The sequence below is a fragment of the Clytia hemisphaerica genome, unplaced genomic scaffold (assembly GCF_902728285.1).
Source record: "Clytia hemisphaerica strain Z4C2 unplaced genomic scaffold, Clytia hemisphaerica genome assembly, whole genome shotgun sequence".
NCBI classification, from domain to species: domain Eukaryota; kingdom Metazoa; phylum Cnidaria; class Hydrozoa; order Leptothecata; family Clytiidae; genus Clytia; species Clytia hemisphaerica.
The window spans coordinates 2,224,629-2,244,776 of record NW_027104175.1 but is presented as its reverse complement, the minus strand read 5'-3'; the positions used below and the strand labels follow the sequence as shown (position 1 = coordinate 2,244,776).

General features: G+C 36.5%; 1 protein-coding gene and 16 non-coding genes across 17 annotated transcripts; all 17 read left to right on the top strand.

The window, feature by feature from the left end:
* Positions 1-56: 56 nt before the first annotated feature.
* Positions 57-129, top strand: Trnak-cuu (transfer RNA lysine (anticodon CUU)). The gene has a single exon. It is a non-coding gene; the product is annotated as a tRNA-Lys (tRNA).
* Positions 130-213: 84 nt separating this feature from the next.
* On the top strand, positions 214-285 carry Trnap-cgg (transfer RNA proline (anticodon CGG)). Its single transcript has one exon. It is a non-coding gene; the product is annotated as a tRNA-Pro (tRNA).
* A 91-nt stretch (positions 286-376) lies between these two features.
* Positions 377-448, top strand: Trnap-ugg (transfer RNA proline (anticodon UGG)). The gene has a single exon. It is a non-coding gene; the product is annotated as a tRNA-Pro (tRNA).
* Positions 449-622: 174 nt separating this feature from the next.
* On the top strand, positions 623-695 carry Trnak-cuu (transfer RNA lysine (anticodon CUU)). Its single transcript has one exon. It is a non-coding gene; the product is annotated as a tRNA-Lys (tRNA).
* An 85-nt stretch (positions 696-780) lies between these two features.
* Positions 781-852, top strand: Trnap-cgg (transfer RNA proline (anticodon CGG)). The gene has a single exon. It is a non-coding gene; the product is annotated as a tRNA-Pro (tRNA).
* Positions 853-1,186: 334 nt separating this feature from the next.
* On the top strand, positions 1,187-1,259 carry Trnak-cuu (transfer RNA lysine (anticodon CUU)). Its single transcript has one exon. It is a non-coding gene; the product is annotated as a tRNA-Lys (tRNA).
* An 85-nt stretch (positions 1,260-1,344) lies between these two features.
* Positions 1,345-1,416, top strand: Trnap-cgg (transfer RNA proline (anticodon CGG)). The gene has a single exon. It is a non-coding gene; the product is annotated as a tRNA-Pro (tRNA).
* Positions 1,417-1,508: 92 nt separating this feature from the next.
* On the top strand, positions 1,509-1,580 carry Trnap-ugg (transfer RNA proline (anticodon UGG)). Its single transcript has one exon. It is a non-coding gene; the product is annotated as a tRNA-Pro (tRNA).
* A 173-nt stretch (positions 1,581-1,753) lies between these two features.
* On the top strand, positions 1,754-1,826 carry Trnak-cuu (transfer RNA lysine (anticodon CUU)). The gene has a single exon. It is a non-coding gene; the product is annotated as a tRNA-Lys (tRNA).
* An 87-nt stretch (positions 1,827-1,913) lies between these two features.
* Positions 1,914-1,985, top strand: Trnap-cgg (transfer RNA proline (anticodon CGG)). The gene has a single exon. It is a non-coding gene; the product is annotated as a tRNA-Pro (tRNA).
* Positions 1,986-2,077: 92 nt separating this feature from the next.
* On the top strand, positions 2,078-2,149 carry Trnap-ugg (transfer RNA proline (anticodon UGG)). Its single transcript has one exon. It is a non-coding gene; the product is annotated as a tRNA-Pro (tRNA).
* Positions 2,150-2,323: 174 nt separating this feature from the next.
* Trnak-cuu (transfer RNA lysine (anticodon CUU)) lies at positions 2,324-2,396 on the top strand. Its single transcript has one exon. It is a non-coding gene; the product is annotated as a tRNA-Lys (tRNA).
* An 85-nt stretch (positions 2,397-2,481) lies between these two features.
* Trnap-cgg (transfer RNA proline (anticodon CGG)) lies at positions 2,482-2,553 on the top strand. The gene has a single exon. It is a non-coding gene; the product is annotated as a tRNA-Pro (tRNA).
* A 93-nt stretch (positions 2,554-2,646) lies between these two features.
* Trnap-ugg (transfer RNA proline (anticodon UGG)) lies at positions 2,647-2,718 on the top strand. Its single transcript has one exon. It is a non-coding gene; the product is annotated as a tRNA-Pro (tRNA).
* Positions 2,719-2,892: 174 nt separating this feature from the next.
* Trnak-cuu (transfer RNA lysine (anticodon CUU)) lies at positions 2,893-2,965 on the top strand. The gene has a single exon. It is a non-coding gene; the product is annotated as a tRNA-Lys (tRNA).
* Positions 2,966-3,054: 89 nt separating this feature from the next.
* Positions 3,055-3,126, top strand: Trnap-cgg (transfer RNA proline (anticodon CGG)). The gene has a single exon. It is a non-coding gene; the product is annotated as a tRNA-Pro (tRNA).
* Positions 3,127-13,911: 10,785 nt separating this feature from the next.
* Positions 13,912-16,149, top strand: LOC136814515 (uncharacterized). The gene has a single exon (XM_067071070.1). It carries the CDS (start codon positions 13,912-13,914, stop codon positions 16,147-16,149), a length of 2,238 nt encoding a protein of 745 aa, XP_066927171.1.
* The last annotated feature ends 3,999 nt before the right edge of the window (positions 16,150-20,148 follow it).

The window sequence follows — 20,148 nt, the reverse complement described above, 5'->3', positions numbered from 1 at the left end:
ACACGATCCGCTCCTCGCCTCAAAATTATGCCTTGGCATATTGGCGTCGTGTACAAGCCTGGCTAGCTCAGTCGGTAGAGCATGAGACTCTTAATCTCAGGGTCATGGGTTCAAGCCCCATGTCGGGCGATTTCTTTGATTGTAAGATGGTATATTATCAGTAAATGGTCAAAAAATCTTTTACTTTTAACTGTGCAGACAGGTGTTGTCATCGGCTCAATGGTCTAGTGGTATGATTCTTGCTTCGGGTGCGAGAGGTCCTGAGTTCGACTCTCAGTTGAGCCCTGCATTGAAAACATCACGCATTTTTTCAGTTCTAATTTAATAATTCACGGCAAAGTATGTTTATTACGTACGCAAATATCAAGAATTTTATGGCTCAATGGTCTAGTGGTATGATTCTCGCTTTGGGTGCGAGAGGTCCTGAGTTCAATTCTCAGTTGAGCCCTGCTTTAGCAAAGTCAATCAATGAGATTTCATTTCCAAATGAATTCAACATGATCCCTCAAAACGGTGGATAAGATTGCTCATTTAGAATTGCTCAAAACCGGCACGTTGTTCCGTATACACGATCCGCTCCTCGCCTCAAAATTATGCCTTGGCATATTGGCGTCGTGTACAAGCCTGGCTAGCTCAGTCGGTAGAGCATGAGACTCTTAATCTCAGGGTCATGGGTTCAAGCCCCATGTCGGGCGATTTTCTTTGATTGTAAGATGGTATATTATCAGTAAATGGTCAAAAAATCTTTTACTTTTAACTGTGCAGACAGGTGTTGTCATCGGCTCAATGGTCTAGTGGTATGATTCTTGCTTCGGGTGCGAGAGGTCCTGAGTTCGACTCTCAGTTGAGCCCTGCATTGAAAACATCACGCATTTTTTCAGTTCTAATTTAATAATTCACGGCAAAGTATGTTTATCTACGTACGCAAATATCAAGAATTTTATGGCTCATTTTTAGTGGTATGATTCTCGCTTGGGTGCGAGAGGTCCTGAGTTCAATTCTCAGTTGAGCCCTGCTTTAGCAAAGTCAATCAATGAGATTCATTTCCAAATGAATTCAACATGATCCCTCAAAACGGTGGATAAGATTGCTCATTTAGAATTGCTCAAAACCGGCACGTTGTTCCGTATACACGATCCGCTCCTCGCCTCAAAATTATGCCTTGGCATATTGGCGTCGTGTACAAGCCTGGCTAGCTCAGTCGGTAGAGCATGAGACTCTTAATCTCAGGGTCATGGGTTCAAGCCCCATGTCGGGCGATTTTCTTTGATTGTAAGATGGTATATTATCAGTAAATGGTCAAAAAATCTTTTACTTTTAACTGTGCAGACAGGTGTTGTCATCGGCTCAATGGTCTAGTGGTATGATTCTTGCTTCGGGTGCGAGAGGTCCTGAGTTCGACTCTCAGTTGAGCCCTGCATTGAAAACATCACGCATTTTTTCAGTTCTAATTTAATAATTCACGGCAAAGTATGTTTATCTACGTACGCAAATATCAAGAATTTTATGGCTCAATGGTCTAGTGGTATGATTCTCGCTTTGGGTGCGAGAGGTCCTGAGTTCAATTCTCAGTTGAGCCCTGCTTTAGCAAAGTCAATCAATGAGATTTCATTTCCAAATGAATTCAACATGATCCCTCAAAACGGTGGATAAGATTGCTCATTTAGATTGCTCAAAACCGGCACGTTGTTCCGTATACACGATCCGCTCCTCGCCTCAAAATTATGCCTTGGCATATTGGCGTCGTGTACAAGCCTGGCTAGCTCAGTCGGTAGAGCATGAGACTCTTAATCTCAGGGTCATGGGTTCAAGCCCCATGTCGGGCGATTTTCTTTGATTGTAAGATGGTATATTATCAGTAAATGGTCAAAAAATCTTTTACTTTTTTAACTGTGCAGACAGGTGTTGTCATCGGCTCAATGGTCTAGTGGTATGATTCTTGCTTCGGGTGCGAGAGGTCCTGAGTTCGACTCTCAGTTGAGCCCTGCATTGAAAACATCACGCATTTTTTTCAGTTCTAATTTAATAATTCACGGCAAAGTATGTTTATCTACGTACGCAAATATCAGAATTTTATGGCTCAATGGTCTAGTGGTATGATTCTCGCTTTGGGTGCGAGAGGTCCTGAGTTCAATTCTCAGTTGAGCCCTGCTTTAGCAAAGTCAATCAATGAGATTTCATTTCCAAATGAATTCAACATGATCCCTCAAAACGGTGGATAAGATTGCTCATTTAGAATTGCTCAAAACCGGCACGTTGTTCCGTATACACGATCCGCTCCTCGCCTCAAAATTATGCCTTGGCATATTGGCGTCGTGTACAAGCCTGGCTAGCTCAGTCGGTAGAGCATGAGACTCTTAATCTCAGGGTCATGGGTTCAAGCCCCATGTCGGGCGATTTTCTTTGATTGTAAGATGGTATATTATCAGTAAATGGTCAAAAAATCTTTTACTTTTAACTGTGCAGACAGGTGTTGTCATCGGCTCAATGGTCTAGTGGTATGATTCTTGCTTCGGGTGCGAGAGGTCCTGAGTTCGACTCTCAGTTGAGCCCTGCATTGAAAACATCACGCATTTTTTTCAGTTCTAATTTAATAATTCACGGCAAAGTATGTTTATCTACGTACGCAAATATCAAGAATTTTATGGCTCAATGGTCTAGTGGTATGATTCTCGCTTTGGGTGCGAGAGGTCCTGAGTTCAATTCTCAGTTGAGCCCTGCTTTAGCAAAGTCAATCAATGAGATTTCATTTCCAAATGAATTCAACATGATCCCTCAAAACGGTGGATAAGATTGCTCATTTAGAATTGCTCAAAACCGGCACGTTGTTCCGTATACACGATCCGCTCCTCGCCTCAAAATTATGCCTTGGCATATTGGCGTCGTGTACAAGCCTGGCTAGCTCAGTCGGTAGAGCATGAGACTCTTAATCTCAGGGTCATGGGTTCAAGCCCCATGTCGGGCGGGCGATTTTCTTTGATTGTAAGATGGTATATTATCAGTAAATGGTCAAAAAATCTTTTACTTTTAACTGTGCAGACAGGTGTTGTCATCGGCTCAATGGTCTAGTGGTATGATTCTTGCTTCGGGTGCGAGAGGTCCTGAGTTCGACTCTCAGTTGAGCCCTGCATTGAAAACATCACGCATTTTTTCAGTTCTAATTTAATAATTCACGGCAAAGTATGTTTATCTACGTACGCAAATATCAAGAATTTTATGGCTCAATGGTCTAGTGGTATGATTCTCGCTTTGGGTGCGAGAGGTCCTGAGTCAGTTTTCTGAGGGATGAAATCAAAAACAAAAATAAGATTATCGAAATTTTGCTGTCAGACAGAGATCACACACACTCCTCTCAAACACAAGTCTCGTTAAAACAAACAGATAAATCGGCGAAAATGTTCGATAACTGTTTTGAAATTCCCAAGCGATATGCTAACAGTCAATTACAGAAACAAAGCAACTTCATACATCAAAATCAATTTGACGCGTTAATTCCTTTTCATGAGACATTTAATGACGATGATCATAATGACAACAACGAATTGATAAATGAACCCAACGATCAAACAAAAAATAACCAACAAAGAAACAACGGTGTCACTATTCGTAAGAGAGGAAAGAAAAAATCCGATGAAAACAAAAACACTGAACCGAAAAGAGTTGTAGCTATTAATGGTGATTTAATGATTAAATATATTCAAGGTAGAAAACTTTCATCAGATAAACACTTTGTCGTTTCAAAACATTTTTCAGGAGCTAAGACTAAATGCATGCACCATTACGCATTGCCGATTATCGAAAGGAACCCGGACGAGCTAATCATCCACTGTGGTACCAATGATTTGAAATCCGATACTCCAGCCCATCAAAAAGCGTTGGATATTGTCAATCTATCACAGCTTGTTAATGTAGACACAGCAGTAGTCTTCTCCAGCTTGATCCACCGAAATGATGATCTTGATCCTAAAGTTAATGAGGTTAATGTTGAACTTGAGAAATTATGTCATGAACGGAATATTGGCTTTCTCAACAACGACAACATTAAACCGGATATTAATCCCAACAACAGTCGTATCCATCTCAACAAACAAGATACATCGTAACAAATATTCTTTTGAAATATGAAAACCACGCAAGTGTACTAAAGATTAAACAAACTGTCGATTTAAACCACTTTCAATTCACCCCTATCTCAGAGGATGACGTCGAAAAAGTTATCAAAAATCTAAACCCGAAGAAAAGTGTCCATGGTAATATCCAAATGAAATTTGTTAAACTTGCAAGTTCTATTATTATACCCTGGTTGACAAATTTCGTGAATGCTATGATAATCAATGCAAGTTTTCCCTCGAGTCTTAAACTGGCTGAGGTCTCTCCAGTTTTTATCTATAATCAGCTGGAAGGTTTTTTTCAAGATAGTTTTTCTGTGTTTTTGTGCGATTTTCGATCAAAGCATAATACACAGCATGCCCTTCTTCGTCTTTTTTCTGAGTGGAAAAAATCCCTTGACAAGAGGAGAAAAGTTGGAACCATTTTAATCGATTTATCCAAAGCTTTTGACACTCTAGATCACGACCTACTTATTGCTGAATTATCAGCCTATTGCTTAAATTTTCATAGTTTACGTCTTATAAAAAATTATCTAAGCGACAGACATCAAAGGACAAAAATTGAATCTTGTTATAGTGGCTGGCTAGAAATGTCTCTTGGAGTCCCACAAGGTTCTATTCTTGGCCCTCTTTTATTTAACATATTTATTAACGACCTTTTATTTTTACTTGCAAGCATCTGTAACTTTGCGGATGATAATATAGTCCAGTAGAACTTCATCAAAAATAGGGTCAACCTAGAAAAGTTTGAAAGGTTTCTATATACCGTTGGAAAGATAATTCTATTAGCTTTCGAATGAGGGGTAGAGTCAATTTGTATGTGTTGGGGAAAAAAAGTTATGGACAAAAGGGTGACAGGTGGTAAAAATCTCAAATACCGAAAATGAGTTTTTAACGGTTTTCGAAAATCTTTCATAAAATCGCGATATGAATATGGTACAGCCCTCAAACTTTCCAGAAAGCTTTTAAATATTATGCTAAAGAACTATGAAATTAAAAAAAAAGTCAAAAATGACGATGACGTCATCAAATATGACAAAATGTGACCAAAAGTGACCAAAAAGGATTTTTAAAAATTTTTTTTGATCCAAATCGTAACATTTCTATATACTATCAGAAAGATAATTTTCTTAGTTTTCGAATGAGGGGTATGAGTCGGGGAAAAAATTATCGACAAAAGAGTCAAAGGTGGTAAAAATCTCAAATACCGAAAATGAGTTTTTAACGGTAAAAATGGCTGCAACTTTTGATGTAAAGATGATACGACCTTCAAACTTTTTTTTCTCAATAAATAAAGTATTATTAGGAATATTAAAAATCCATAAATATTCGTACAATGTGATGACGTCATTATCAAAAGACAGTTTTTTAATTTGTTTTAACTTTTAACTTGTAAAATACGGGAGTAGAATTTGATTAAACGTCCTAATTTCTTCCGATTTGTATTAAATTATCTCAAATAAGCAATAAGTTAATAAATGATATCTTAAATCAAAATGACCAAGGCGTGATAACGTCATCGGAAATGGCAGAAAAATTAAAGGTATGGTAAAGAATCATATTGTTAACGATTTTTGGAATATCATGTTTATATCAAAATAATTGATCAATAATTTGAATTTCTTTCTTCCTAAATTAGTCTACCTTTCTTTTAACACTTTACTTAATAATGTCAATTACAAACTTTTTAAAGTAATAAAACACCAGTTTTTTTTAAAATCGTGTAACTTGTATTAATTTTTGAAGGCCTCGATTGTTGAATTTGAAAGCAAGCAAATAAGTTTTCTCGTTTCTTTAGGGGTAATTTCTGACATACATATTGACTTTAACCAATAGATACTTACTTTTCAGAGTTTGTATATTCATGAGAAAAAAAGGTAATGGTAAAACGTAATGATGGACATGGACGTGGATATTAACAAGTTGTGTATAATATGTGGTAAAGGAGAAACTGATGGTGATAGTTTAAGCCAAGCTGGCAGATTTTGGAATCAAGAAAACCAAGCGGAGCATCCCTTGAATTCACTTATAACACTAGCCAAATAATGTGACCTGATAGAACTGTCAGTTAAGCTCATCAGCAATGGACAAAAGAATATAAAAACGTACAATCACAAAACATGTCGAACAAATTTGAGGAACCAAAGTCGAAAAAGAAAGTCGTCAGACGAAACCCAAACAACAAGGTAAAGCAAGCGTATATCGGGCAATGCATTTGACTTTAAGAAGTTCTGTTTTTATTGCGAAAAACCATGTCAATACGATAACAGACACCCTGATCGATTCAAAGTGTACTGCAAGGTTCAGACCTTAGAGACAGACATACATAAGGAAACTCTAGATTTGTGTAAATTAAGCGATGATGAAAAAGCTAAGGATATTCAAAGACGTGTGCTTTCTGTTAAAGACCTCGTTGCGCCAGAAGTACGCTATCATATCGCATGCAGAACTGCGTTCGAGCGTTCGTGTGTAAGTAAAACACCAGGGCGTCCAGTTTCTTCAGAAAAATACGAATTATTCGAAAAAGCGTGCTTAGACTTTCTCGAAAACGACATCGAGTTGTACACAGTGACAGAATTTCATAAATTGATGTCTACCTTTGACGGAGAAGTATACTCTGTGAGAATGACCCCCAAAATAAATTAGAGGAAAAATACCAAAATTGCATTGATTTTGTTTCCAGAGATGGCAAAAGTAACATTATATTACTGGATAGGTCTGCGAAGGTGCTATCAGAGAAATGGTATGCGGAAAAACGAAATCGAATTGGTGACGAAACAGTTCGTATAGTCCAAACAGCTGCATTATTGTTGAAAGAAGCCATTAAAAACCATGATACTGATTCAACAACTTACCCAACATGCGACGATATACGATCACCAATGAATTACATTCCAAACCTTTTAAAAACATTTTTAAACGGACTTTTCACGTCTGACATCAAGCAAGTCACAAGCAATCGTCGCTGCAACAAATACTCTAGGGGCTGAGTTAGGTCTCGTATGCCCATCGGCGTATACAGTATGTGGCCCCCAAAACGGCGATCAAATTTAAAATTTCTCTCAAATCTAGAGGAAAAGAGGTTTTACAAAGATTTTTGTTGCATGAAAACCTTTAACATCTCTACTTTATTTCCTGGAAGTTCTTTTTCTAAATTTTCAATTTCAACAATACTTTTCAATCGCTTAAAGATACGTAGCTTTTTTCTAATGGCCCCCAAAACGGAGGTTTGAAATTTTAGCGATTTCCCGAGATATCTTTAAGATATGAATACAAAATTTTGACCATAGTTTTGAAATATGATTTAGAGGGTATTGGGCATAAATTTATTTGATAAATTTTTTACAGTATACCCCTGGTTGTCAAAATGCAGGTTTGGGGCCCCCAAAACGGAGGTGTAGTTAAAATCAAATTATTAAGCCCAGTGGTAATAGGGGGAAAAACTATGAACATATTTGTGTTTTCCCTTAAATTTACGACCGGATGGATGTATAATTTATGATTTTTATGAAATATTTCAAGATTTTCGATATTGCAAAGTCCAAACTGAAAATTTAGAAATTTTCAAAATGACAATTTGATTTAACAACGTCTTAATCAAGTTTTTGAAAACAAATCTCTTTTGAAAATAGTTCCATTCATGTATGGAATAACCTGTGAATATTTTAGAAAAAAAGCTTAACTGAAACTGAAAATATTAACCTTTAACGATATTTTTCTCCTATATTTTGCAAAAAAATGACAGAATTTGCCGTTTTTGCTGATTCAGCGAAAAATTTTATATAAAATGTTAATTTTTTGTTATAAACTATTAACTCAAGGTGATAGGAATAGAATTCCAAGATTTTTTCTTTTTCTCATATTTAGAATTTTCGGTTTTGTCAATGCTGATTCTAGGTCTCCAAAATACTGGTTGACCTTCAAGATGCTATATCTTTTACCCAGCCTCTAAAGTCACCGATGTATTTGCATTTTCTGAACGGCATTAGGTGTAGAAAGTTTCCTATACCCCGTTTTGATAACTTATTGCGGAACGAGCGTTGAGCGCGCGAAGCGAGTGGAGCATCCTTTCTCTAGATCTGCGCATGCGAGATGTGGGAATTTTGTTGTATATGCTTGAAAAATCAAAAAGTCAATCAGGTTACCACGTGAAATATCTCCTTTGCTAAACGAAAGCCAAAAAGATCTCTTTTGCTACTAAACGATAGCCAAAAGCTGAATGTATCAACCAAATCGTAGTAGTAGTAGTTATTTTCTTATCGACAAGAGAAGGAAATAACAAGTACTAAGTGTTACTGTTCGCTTCTGGAATAGGAAGAATATAAACAATCAAAGAAATCATTGGAAAAGAAACACAGGAAAGTATTTTGATAAGTATAATTTTACTATTATCTTTTGTAATTTTTCTTGGGAGTTTTTCCCAAAAAGTTTAAGGCATGTTTATCCCAATCGATATAAAAAAGATTAAGGGGTTTATCAAGGGCACCGAAGTCTCCCATCAAGGGATTAAAACTAACCCAGCTGTACCTACATCGTGGTCAAATCATAGCACTGTGCCACGAATCTTGGCAACTGCTCGTAGCTTTGGTTTGAATGTTTATTGTCTGAACGAAACTCCCGGGGATGGTAACTGTTTTTACCATGCTATCATTGAACAAATTTGCGATCGCATTGATTTAGGAGAGGTTTCTGTTGAACTAAGGTTGCGTTATCCAAACCATCATATTCTAAGGCAGTCTGTAGTTGAATTTGTAAGGACTCAAAGTGAACTTGATCAGCCTCCATATTATTTAAATCATTACAAAATGCTATTTGAAGGGGGGGTAATAGATGTTCCTGGTGCACAAGGTTTCACTTGGAATGAACTGTTAAATCAGCAGGCACGTGATACAATTTATGCAACAGAGGTATTCATTAAAGCAACTGCAGTTTTGTTACAGATAGATATTTGTGTAAACTCACCAAGTTGTGACGCTAATAGTCCATTCAACAGAATAAGTTGTTTTTGGGATAGGCAGTTGCCGTTTGATGCTAATATGAATTTGTCTTCTTACTTTTTATTAGCAAGTGTCAATAACAATCACTTTCAATCACTTTTGCCATGTCGTCAAGGTCTTTTTGCTAATTCAGATAATGCAACAGATATTGATTTTACAATTGAGTCTCGGGGGATAAAAAAAAAAAAAAGAACTTGCGATATTGCGAACGAGTCTCAAAAATTAAAAAGAAAACGACTTGCTGAGGCCAGTTCTGCTGACCACAAAAAAGCTAACAACAACACGAAATAGCAATTACAGTTGTCAAATAATCAGAAAATTAAAGCCAATGAACTTGAAATAAAAAGATTATGCCTTGCGTCGAAAATTGATTATGTTCAGCCCTGTAAGAATGAATCTTCATCTGAAAGAACAAAAAGAATAAAACGGCTTAAAGTGCAGATAACTTGGAAACGTAAGGCACAATTGGCAGAAAAAGAACTCGAAAAGTCGTGTATATTAAATGGAATAAAATATTGCACCATTAAACAATGAGTCGCTGCGTGATCGCAGAAATAGGAAAGGCAAATTAAATCGTTTGTTGAGATTAAATAAGGGTAGAAGTAAGAAACTTGATAATAGTCACAGCTTACCTTCAAATTCCGTTTTTGAAGCTCTTGAAGAAAAAAATCAAGGGGTTCATGACACTGATGCCGCTAGCCTGCATTCTAATCCTCGAGTTGTTGAAGCTGCGCGTTTATTTGAGGAAGGCGAGTTGAAGCATGATATAGCGCAATGTAGAATTTGTAACGAAACAAGACCTGTATTTTACAAAACTGATCACGTCGAACCTAAATTAAATGACAATGATATGTACTTTCCTAAATCATGGTCAGTTGGAAAGGATGGTAAGTGTAATAGGTGTTGTCAAGAAGAAAAGGACAACAGGAGAAAGAGAAATCCTGCTTTTGTTCCCAAATTTTCTGGAATTTTTTCACAAAATAAAAATGAGGGTGAAGATGAAGGTGTCGTCGGATCTCATCATAATAACATGCATTTTTTGGAGATTCCACCTTACTTGAAAAACCTAAGTCTTCTTGAAATAGCCATGATTTCAAAAATCAATATTATAACTAATATTACTATTATGAAATATGGCATGTTGCGGGGGAAGGGTCATTCCATTGCAGTACCCAATGACATGACAATTGCAAAAACATTGCCAAATCTTCCTCAAGAAATTGCCATTATTTTGTTGAGAAAGAAAGGTGAAAATGAGGAGGTCTTAAAAGATTTTGTTGTCAATAGAAACAAGGTTGAACAGGCATTAAACGGACTTGTCTTTGGGTACCCATATGGGGGTTCAGAATTACAATTCCCGAATTACAAAGTGTATGAGGGTCCTGACCATGTAAGCACTGCTCTCAAGGGACGTTTCTTTATTTGGCCTCCAAATCCTTATTATTTTGATGTTATAATTGACTTTTCTAGATTACAAGAACTGCCTGTTAATGATAACAAACTTTGTCCCGGTGTCCCAAATTTAGAATTTACGACTGATATTCCTAATTAAAAAAAAAATCTATCGGAAGGGCAATCTGGATGTTCTGAGTTGGAAAATAGCTACTCTGGCATTGTAACACCGCTTGAACCTCATGATGTAAATAAGAGGCTTAAAAAAATGTTGGAGCAATTTATTGACGATGAAGAGACCGTAGAGAATATTGTACGTCTCCAAAGGGTTGGAGTTGCACAATTGAGTAATAACAGGCTTGACCTTATTTCAGAACGAAAGACATGTGGATTTTTTGCTATGGCATTCCCAACAATTTTTATCAATGGTTCGGCCGATATCACAATTCCTCAGTTTACAACTCCTGACTACCAAGAGTGGGTTGACCATATCTATCATACTGGTGGTAATCGCGTCAGTTCTCATCCAACTCTTCGATTTTTTCTTATGAATCTTGGTTTGAGAGAAAGGGCATTGACGCAAGGCTCATTCATTGTTGCCCAGCAACTGCATGATGCACATCTTTCTGTTGAGGAATTGCGTGAAAATTTAGAAAATGGTGATAGCTCAGTGCCACGAAAATTAATTAGTCTTGGTGCAAAATTTGCCAACAGTGATCCATATTGGAGAGATCGTAAAATTGAGCTTGACAGTCTTGCCGTGTTTAGAAAAATTGAATATGGGGATCTGCCTGCCTATTTTGACACAAACTCTATGGCAGAACACCATTGGGATCCCCTTAAACAATTACTTGCCAAGTATGAGTCTTTAGTGAAAGGTGTGACCTATGAATCTGTTATTGACCAAATTGATAACGATTTTTTATACCACAGAAAATTAGTGTTAAACAATCTTCACATTGTCACTAAATACTTTGAATCTAGAAGCTTGAATTATTATCATACTTTAGGGAAGGAACTTTTCCAAACATCTGATATGTGGATAAGATATGAATTTGCAAAAGGTCGTTGGGAGATACACAGTCATGCTATTGTTTTTAGTCAGCCGCATGCACAGAAGATTGAGAGTGCCATGTCATTGATAACTGATGATGGAAAAGGCAATAAAAATACATCTGAAGCTGCTGCTGAACTTCACAATTTACTTCAGACTGATCTTTTGAATACAAATGATTTTCATTCTCCAAATTTTATCTCAATGCATCCTGCAGGTGGTCAAGTGGATATTGATGAAGAGGGTAAAAGGGTATGGATCCCCAACAAAGGCGAATGGGCTAAACCTTACGGTAATTATGAACCTCCAAATTACAATCCTTTGTCAGAAAAAGTCTTTGACCATTTAAACCAAGACATCCTGAGAGACTTTCATATTGCATTGACAAATAAGGTTGGTTTACATAAGTGTAATAATACATGTTTAAAATATAACAAGCTAGATGCTGAATGGACCTACCTGATGATGAAAGTTGGATAGCAATGCGAGGAGAAAAAAATCAGTCAAAAAATATAGCGTTTAGCGAAAATGCATAACGCAATAAATTCATCAATGATTGTTGTTGGGGGGAGAGAGAAGGGTTGTAGGGGAAAAATAAATAGAAAGTTCTGGTCGCAAAAATCAGTTTTATTGACAATTGAATCATGCTTGATGGTGAGCATTGTTATCAATAATGTTTTTGTGTGAAAAACATAGAAATACAAGGAAAAAATCTAATGAAAATCTTCAAAAACGGCGATTTCCGGCATTTTCAACCGAAAAAAAAAAATTTCTAAAAAATCAAACTCAGCCATGTTTTGAGCATTGCGAATACGCATCTTTTCTGCAAAAAATCAGAAAAAACTTTTGATGAAAATTCGAGAAAATGTAGAAAAGCCGGTTTTTTTCGAGAAATTCAAGAAATACTGTCTTTCCGGCAAAAATAAGTTGTTCCGGCGATTTTTAAATAGCTCCGGCTTCAAAAATCAATTTTATTGAAAATTGAAACATGCATGATGGTGGGCATTGCTATTAATAATGTTTTTGAATGAAAAAACAACCAATTGTAAGGAGAAAGTCCAATGAAAATCCAGAAAAACGGCGATTTCCGGCATATTTCCGGCATTTCCGGCCGGAAAAAATGTTTTTCGAAAATCGGGCTTCGTCACTTTACACCAGTGTGCAAAATTTCATACAAAAATATAAAGTACAGCTCGAGAAATTCAAGAAATACTGTTTTTCCGGCGAAAATCGGCTGTTCCGGCGATTTTTAAAAAGTTCCGGCTTCAAAAATCAGTTTTATTGACTATTGAACCATGCTTGATCGTGGACATTGCTATTAACAATGTTTTTGTGTGAAAAAACAACATTATAATTATATTATAACGAAAAAGTCCGATGAAAATCTGCAAAAACGGCGATTTCCGGTATATTTCCGGCATTTTCGGCCGGAAAAAAATTTTTCTCAAAAATCGGACTCTGCCATGTTGTGGACATTGCTAATACGCATCTTTGTGCAAAAAATCTGAAAAAACTAATGATGAAATCTCGAGAAAATGCCAAAAAACCGGTTTTTCCGGCATATTTCCGGCATTTTCGGCCGGAAATGATTTTTTTTCGAAAATCGGGCTCCGTCACATTTTGGGCATTACCATTTTGCATCATTGTGCCAAAAATCAGAAAAAACTAATGAGCCAATCTTGAGAAAAGCTGGTAACAGACGGACGGACGAACGAACGAACGAACAGACGAACGGACGACCGGACATCGGTTAATTTATAGGACCTCCAAGGTGGGTCCAAAAAAGGTTTGAAAGCAAAGGATTGTCGCTTCCACTTTGGTAAAATTGATATTGAGACCAAACTGTCAGAGGGTAAAGAAACGCATCCTTTCAATTCTGTAATTACGCCGGGAGAGCATCCACGCTTTGAAGGTAATAGAGATCACCCATTTTTGATTGCTCATATAAAAGCTCGATTGTTAACATGGCTAGCCAATTCAGATACACAAGCTATTATTGATCAAGACTTGATGGCTTTGTTACGGTACATTACTCAGTATGCATGTAAAGGTGCAATGTGCACCGATGATTTTGTACGGTTGTATAAACATTTGTTAGATATCAATAGTGATGTTGCATCTGTTAGAAGCATTGCTCAACAGCTACTTTATGAAAATGATTGGCCTGATTGATATGCCAGCAGCTTCGGTTGATTTTTTGAATTGTGGTGGTCGTTTGTTTCATTGTACGTGACAATTCAGAAGAATAGGTCTTAGTGGCTACCGTGTAGTAAATTCAAATCCATTCAATGGGAATGTAACAAGGGAAACACCTCTAGAAATATTTTTAAGTCTGAAACGTAGAAAAATATATCCAAACATGACTTTGTATAAATGGGCTCAACTTTGTGTTTGCTCCCCAAATTGTAATAGAAGTCATGTACCAGTCTTTACTGGCCTCCCAACGCTTCCTGTGTGGCCTCTAGAAGACAATTATTGTAAGGTGCAGTTAATGATTCATTCACCAGGCACATGGGAAAATGTTGATGAGCTTAAGCAAGGCAAAGAATCGTTTTTAGAAGCATTCTTTGAATTTTTAGATACTGACTTATGCCCAACTACTGTGAAAGAACTTGTCAGTAATGCCAAATCGGAACATGACAAAAAGGTACAAAGAGAGGAGCAGAGCACAAACAAGAAAGCCCAAGATCCTGATGAAAGCTCTTCTGAACATGACTCTGAATCTGACAATGAGTTTGAAAGCGACATTAGGAATGAAAATTTATATCTGCAGTATTTAGTTGAAAATAATCCGCAAGCATTTGAAGATTTGCATGTGTTCAAGAATCTGCCTGACGATGGAGAAAGTTTTGATTGGCATCTTTATGCGACTGAATGCTTTGGAGGTAATTGGTCTGACAGCACCTCAAATTGGCTTCAGAATGTGTCAAATGTGGCTGAAGAAAGACATAGGGCACTGAATCAGCAATGTGATTTACCACCCAATATGGATTTATTGAAAGCAAACACTCTGCAGCGAGTCATAATTGCAATCAATATTCTAAATCTAATGTCTGCTGTCAGCAATGATAAGCATGATCATGTGCGTCTCCTGATACAAGGGACGGTGGGAAGCGGTAAAACATTTACTATTGTTGCCCTTACATGTCTGTCACGGAGAATTCGTAACCGCAATGATGCCGTAATGAAATTAGCACCTACAGGAGCTGCATCTGTTCTTCTTCCTTTAGGAAGAACAGTTCACTCCACAACCAGTATTCCAAGAATGAAGAAAAACACAAAAACAGTGCAACTAACTGATAAGCCCTTGAATAGTACAGCTTTGACTAATTTGCGCATACTCACTGGTAGTACTCTTGAGGGTGATACCATGAAATTAATGACTTTAAATTTAGATGAAAGAGGAATGTATAGCCCACGCGTGCTGGCATGGTGTAGTCAACGTTTCAAAGAGGCCACATGTGACTTCTCCAATAACTTTGGTGCGATCCCAACGGTAATTTTTTTTGGGGATTTGGGTCAATTGGGACCAGTCGGGTCAAAAGACTTACATGTAGAGCCATTATCTTCTGCTGCGCCAGATAAGCTTGCTGGCTATGGAATCTACCGTACATTTTCGCATTATGTTGTTTTGAATGAAACAATGCGTCAGGGACCTGACCAATTATCTTTTTTGGAAATGTTACTGAGAATCAGAGAGGGTAAACTTAATGTCGATGATTGGAAAACAATCAACTCGAGGTATGAGGGTGAGCTTTCTGAAAGTGAAAAAGAATATTTTAAATTAGAAACTTGTCTAACTGTCATGGAAACATGGCAGGAAGTGAATGTTGAAAACCACAACAAGCTTGCAGATTTGGAAGTTCCTGTTGCTACTATACCAAGCAAAGGAAAAGGGCGTCATCACACTCAATCAGTCAATCAAATGGGCCAAATACCTGCAACTTCACATATTGCTGTTGGAAGTCGTGTACTTTTGACTAAAAATCAATTTAGTCTCACACCTTTTGGTTTGAATAATGGTGCCATTGGAAAAGTGATTGCCATTTTGTTTGGCAGGGGAAAAGCCCCTCCTGAATTTCCAGAAGCAGTAGTTGTAGATTTCCCAAGGTACAAGGGCCCAGCTTGGCTACCAGAACATCCTACTTGGGTTCCAATACCAGTAAATGAGTCACGTTGTGAAAATAACTGTTGTTCTAGAACAGGACTTCCTTTGATGCCTGGATATTGTATACCAATTTCTAAAAGCCAAGGTATGACCATAGGTCCTAATGAACCTTGTACTCATATTCGAATAAAGCTTAATAAAGAGATTTTCATGGAGAAACTTAACCTTGGTATCACATACACTGCCCTAAGCAGAGCATCCAAATTGGAAAATGTTGCTTTAGTTGAAAAAGTGCCATTTGATAGGTTAAATTACATAAACAACCATCCTTGGATGCCTCAAAGAAGGGAAGAAGAAAAAAGATTAAAGATTTTAAGTGAGGAGACACTTAAAACATATGGCCATTATAGTGATATTATTAATTACAGAGAACTTCTTCATCAATTTGATTGCTTTGTGAATGATGGCCTACAATGTTTTAACGAGTGAAGTGTAAAGCTGAGCTTTCACATATCAAAATTAAGAGGGTGAAAAAAGATAATTATCATAATTATCAAAGCTTCTGTTGTTGCTGAGTATAAAAAGCTGAACCTGGTTTCCCAGTGTTCTAAAAACGGTGTTTGTTACATCTTTGCATCTTGTCGATGCATGCACTGCATCTTGTTGATGCATGCACTGCATCTTGTTGATGCATGTACGTCATTTAGACATACAAGAATTGTTTATACCTTAAGGGAAGAACTTGATGGCAATTTAATTTAGAGGTTGACCAAACAATCTTTTACAGTCGGACCTTACTTTTCACTAAATTGAAAATCTAAATTTTGCAGGAAATTATTGTAGGCGAATAAAGGACATTTAGTCTTAGAAACACTATGAAAGATCCGTCAAAAGTTCTTCCATTAGGGTATTTATGTAACTTCTTTACATTTTGTTATCCTTCGTATTGGGTGGGTTGGGTGGGGTGCAAAATCCGATGGCTTACCTTCCCGCTGGTGCACCCTGTTACGCATTTTCAAGGTTTTCAATTCTTTGAAAGTGCAAACGAAAAGCCACGGTGTCTCTCCTATTCGACATAAGAAATAACGTTTCATATTACTTATCGTTACAGACAAATAAATAAGTTATGAGTGACATCAGCCTTCACGGAGACAATGAAAACGATGAATATATTGAGTCTGGTCAACGGTCACCAGCAAGAGAGTCCGACGAAGATCCTGATGTGGTAAGCCTGTTACACTTACTTTGATGCATTTCAGACCTGCAAATACTTTGATTGCCTAATATTTTTGTTCTTGTATGTGCGCCAGTTTTTAGATGTGGAGGGTTTCGAGTTATGTTCCTTTGCGTATCGAGATGAATTTATTTATTTTTCTTTCAGACTTTGAATTATGCTCATGTAATTTTTTTTTGCTTTTCAGTTACTTACGTTCCAAGCATTTTTGGTATACAGACGAGATAACCCAGGAAGTAAATCCAAGAATGCGTACCTTTATTGGAAAAAGAATGGTGGGGAAGATCATCCCGGGTACGCTGAGAAGTGGAAAGCCAAACAGAAAAGAAGAATGAAAAAACGAATAAATAAACACAAGATGAAGAAAGACTGCACAAGTGGTGCTAAACACTATCATATCCGGGTTGAAAGGGGGGCAACTGTTAACATGAGCTAACAAATTTGCTTGTTTGTTAGCTCTCGACCTCAAATTCAAAATTCAAGCTCGCATCGTTTTTTAAACTTCAAGTCTTGTTTTAGTTGACAGTTGCCCTCCTTTTGAGTTATTTAATTGTTGTTGTTGTTGTTATGTTGTTTGTTTTTTTTGGTGTTTTTTTTTTCTTTCGTTTGTTTGATACTAGATTTTAAAGTTGTCAAGTTCTTTCCTCACAATCCATGATTGTCTTAATTGGTTCTGGATTGATAAATAGTTTAAACATTGCAAATTCTTTCAGGGCTCAGACTTAAGCCCAGCAACCTAAATCTCTTGTGTCCTGAATTAGATTCATCTACAAACTTTCAACTTTTCAACAGGAATTGTGAGGGACCTATTTTGTGTGATATCTATGATATCGATATTTAGTAAAATGAGTTGTGTTTTATACCACTACTCTCGAGTGAAAAATTCCGAGAGTAAAGGTAGATTGTTGATTTTTATCTTTTATTATATATTTTTATTATATTTATTATGCACAGTAAAAAAAGAAATTTGTAGTTTTTTAAATTATTATACTAGATAATATTCTATTAAAAAATGTAAACAATATCATAACAGAAAATTTTGATATCAAGAATAATTCAATACATCTCATGCCCATTGCTAAGACCTAGCCGTTTAAAACTCTGTCAAGCTTAACATAAGGGGTATAACTAATGAAGTATAAGCCCGGAGGGATAGAATTAGGCTTATACTTCATTGGGTATAACGTATTTTTTAAATGGTCCAATTTGTTACGTTGTCGAATTTGAGGACTTCTTTTTGCAAAATTGATTTGAAGAAAAGCTACCCTATTTCTATTAACCTATACTAAACATCACCCACGGTACGAGATAAAAATCCCGCTTTTTAGTGAAGTGCTCGATACCTTAGTACACTCATTTTTTTATAAGCATACATTGAGGCTGAGCCAAAGAAATTTTTAGAACCATAATTTTCATAAATTTCTTACCTAGCATAGCGTTAAGCATAACTCGAGGCTCAAAATTGAGCTTTAGGCATAGTAAGCTTCAGCCGAAATTTATCGTATGCTTATAAAAAAAATTAGTGTATTAGAATTTTTACTTTCTGCGTCTTCGAGTTGTGAAGGAATTCTTGCGTTTTACAAACTACACGTTTTTGGTGTGGATCGAATCCGTTAGGTAATCTTTGGCAATTTTCTCATTCCTTTTCTTATGTAAATCGAAAGTATTTTTACATTTTTGGAAGATTTGTCAATAACCTTAGCCAGGCAATCAAAAGTATGTTTTTTTATCGCTTTTAGCAGCGAGCGCAGCGAGCGCTGAATTTCCTGAGTCACAAAACTTCGCTTTGCGAAAACGGAACGCTCGTTCCGCAACCCCTTTCATGTTGATTTTCAATATCCAAGGAGCTAGAGTGAGTTATATGCAATTTTTATCTAATTTTGGTGTTAAAATATTTCCTTTAGACGCAAATATGTTATTTTGAATCTGTCTCAAACCAGCAAAAACATGCTCATTTTTAAGTATAACCATTATTCTTTCAAAATAAACAAAAATCGTTTAATTCTGATAAATCTACAAGTCAGAATCTTCATTTTAATGAAAACCTCCGTTTTTTGGGGCCGTCTCCGTTTTGGGGGCCATATACTGTAGTCATTTTTTCTTTTAATCATGAAAGTATAGTCCTTGAAGAGTCAGAAAACGTGTGTGGCGTTATTTGGATCAGGCACAAATTTCCATAATGGCGGATTTTAGATTTTCAACCCTTTTTAGCCCTCTTGCTTGGAATAATTTTTTTTTTGACTTTAAACACAGACTTATTATATACCGATCGATCACAATTTTTTTGCTGATTAAGAAAAAGGTCAGAATCATGGTCTGAAAATTTCGTTATCTGGAGGTATGAAGCACTTTCGATTTCGATTTTTTGAAATGACTACTTTTGGTTCAAGATTTGTGTGGCGAGGTCAAAACCATGGTCTGAAAATTTCGTTATCAAGAGATACGAAGTACTAACGTTTTCTAAGTTTTGAAAAAGAAAGTACTTCATAGCTCGAGGTAGCAAAATTTTAAGACCATAGTTCTGACCCTTTTCTTAATCAGCATAAAATTTCTGATCGATTGGCATATAATATGCAGGGTTTTAAGCTCAAAAAATATTTTTCTTGGGCTAGCAGAGCCTAAGAGCCCATGTGACGAAAGAAAGTTTTGAATCCGCCATTAGGGATTTCGAAATTAATGTAGAAAAATAAATTTTCCTGAATTTTATTATTTGAACGGTAGGCAAGACCCTCCGAAAATTTCAAGTAAATTAAGTAAGCCAATCAAATGTTACAGCCACGCAAATTTGGAACCAAAAGTAGTCATTTCAAAAAATCAAAATCGAAAGTGCTTCATATCTCCAGATAACGAAATTTTCAGACCATGGTTCTGACATTTTTCTTAATCAGCATAAAATTTGTGATGGATTGGTATATAATAAGTTTATGTTTAAAGTTTAAAAAAAAATTTTTTCAGGCAAGAGGGCTAAAAAGGGTTGAAAATCTAAAATCTGCCATTATGGAAATTTGTGCCTGGTCCAAATAACGCCACACACGTTTTCTGACTCTTCAAGGACTATACTTTCATGATCAAAAGAAAAAATGACTATACGCCGATGTGCATACGAGACACAACTCAGCCCCTAGAGTATAATGCCACTACAATTTGGACTTGCAATCGCAACAGACAACCAAGTTGGATCAAAATGGCTAAACATCCTTTTATCAAAATTGGGCTTAGCAGTTAGCTATGATGAGGTAAATGATTAGTAAGTC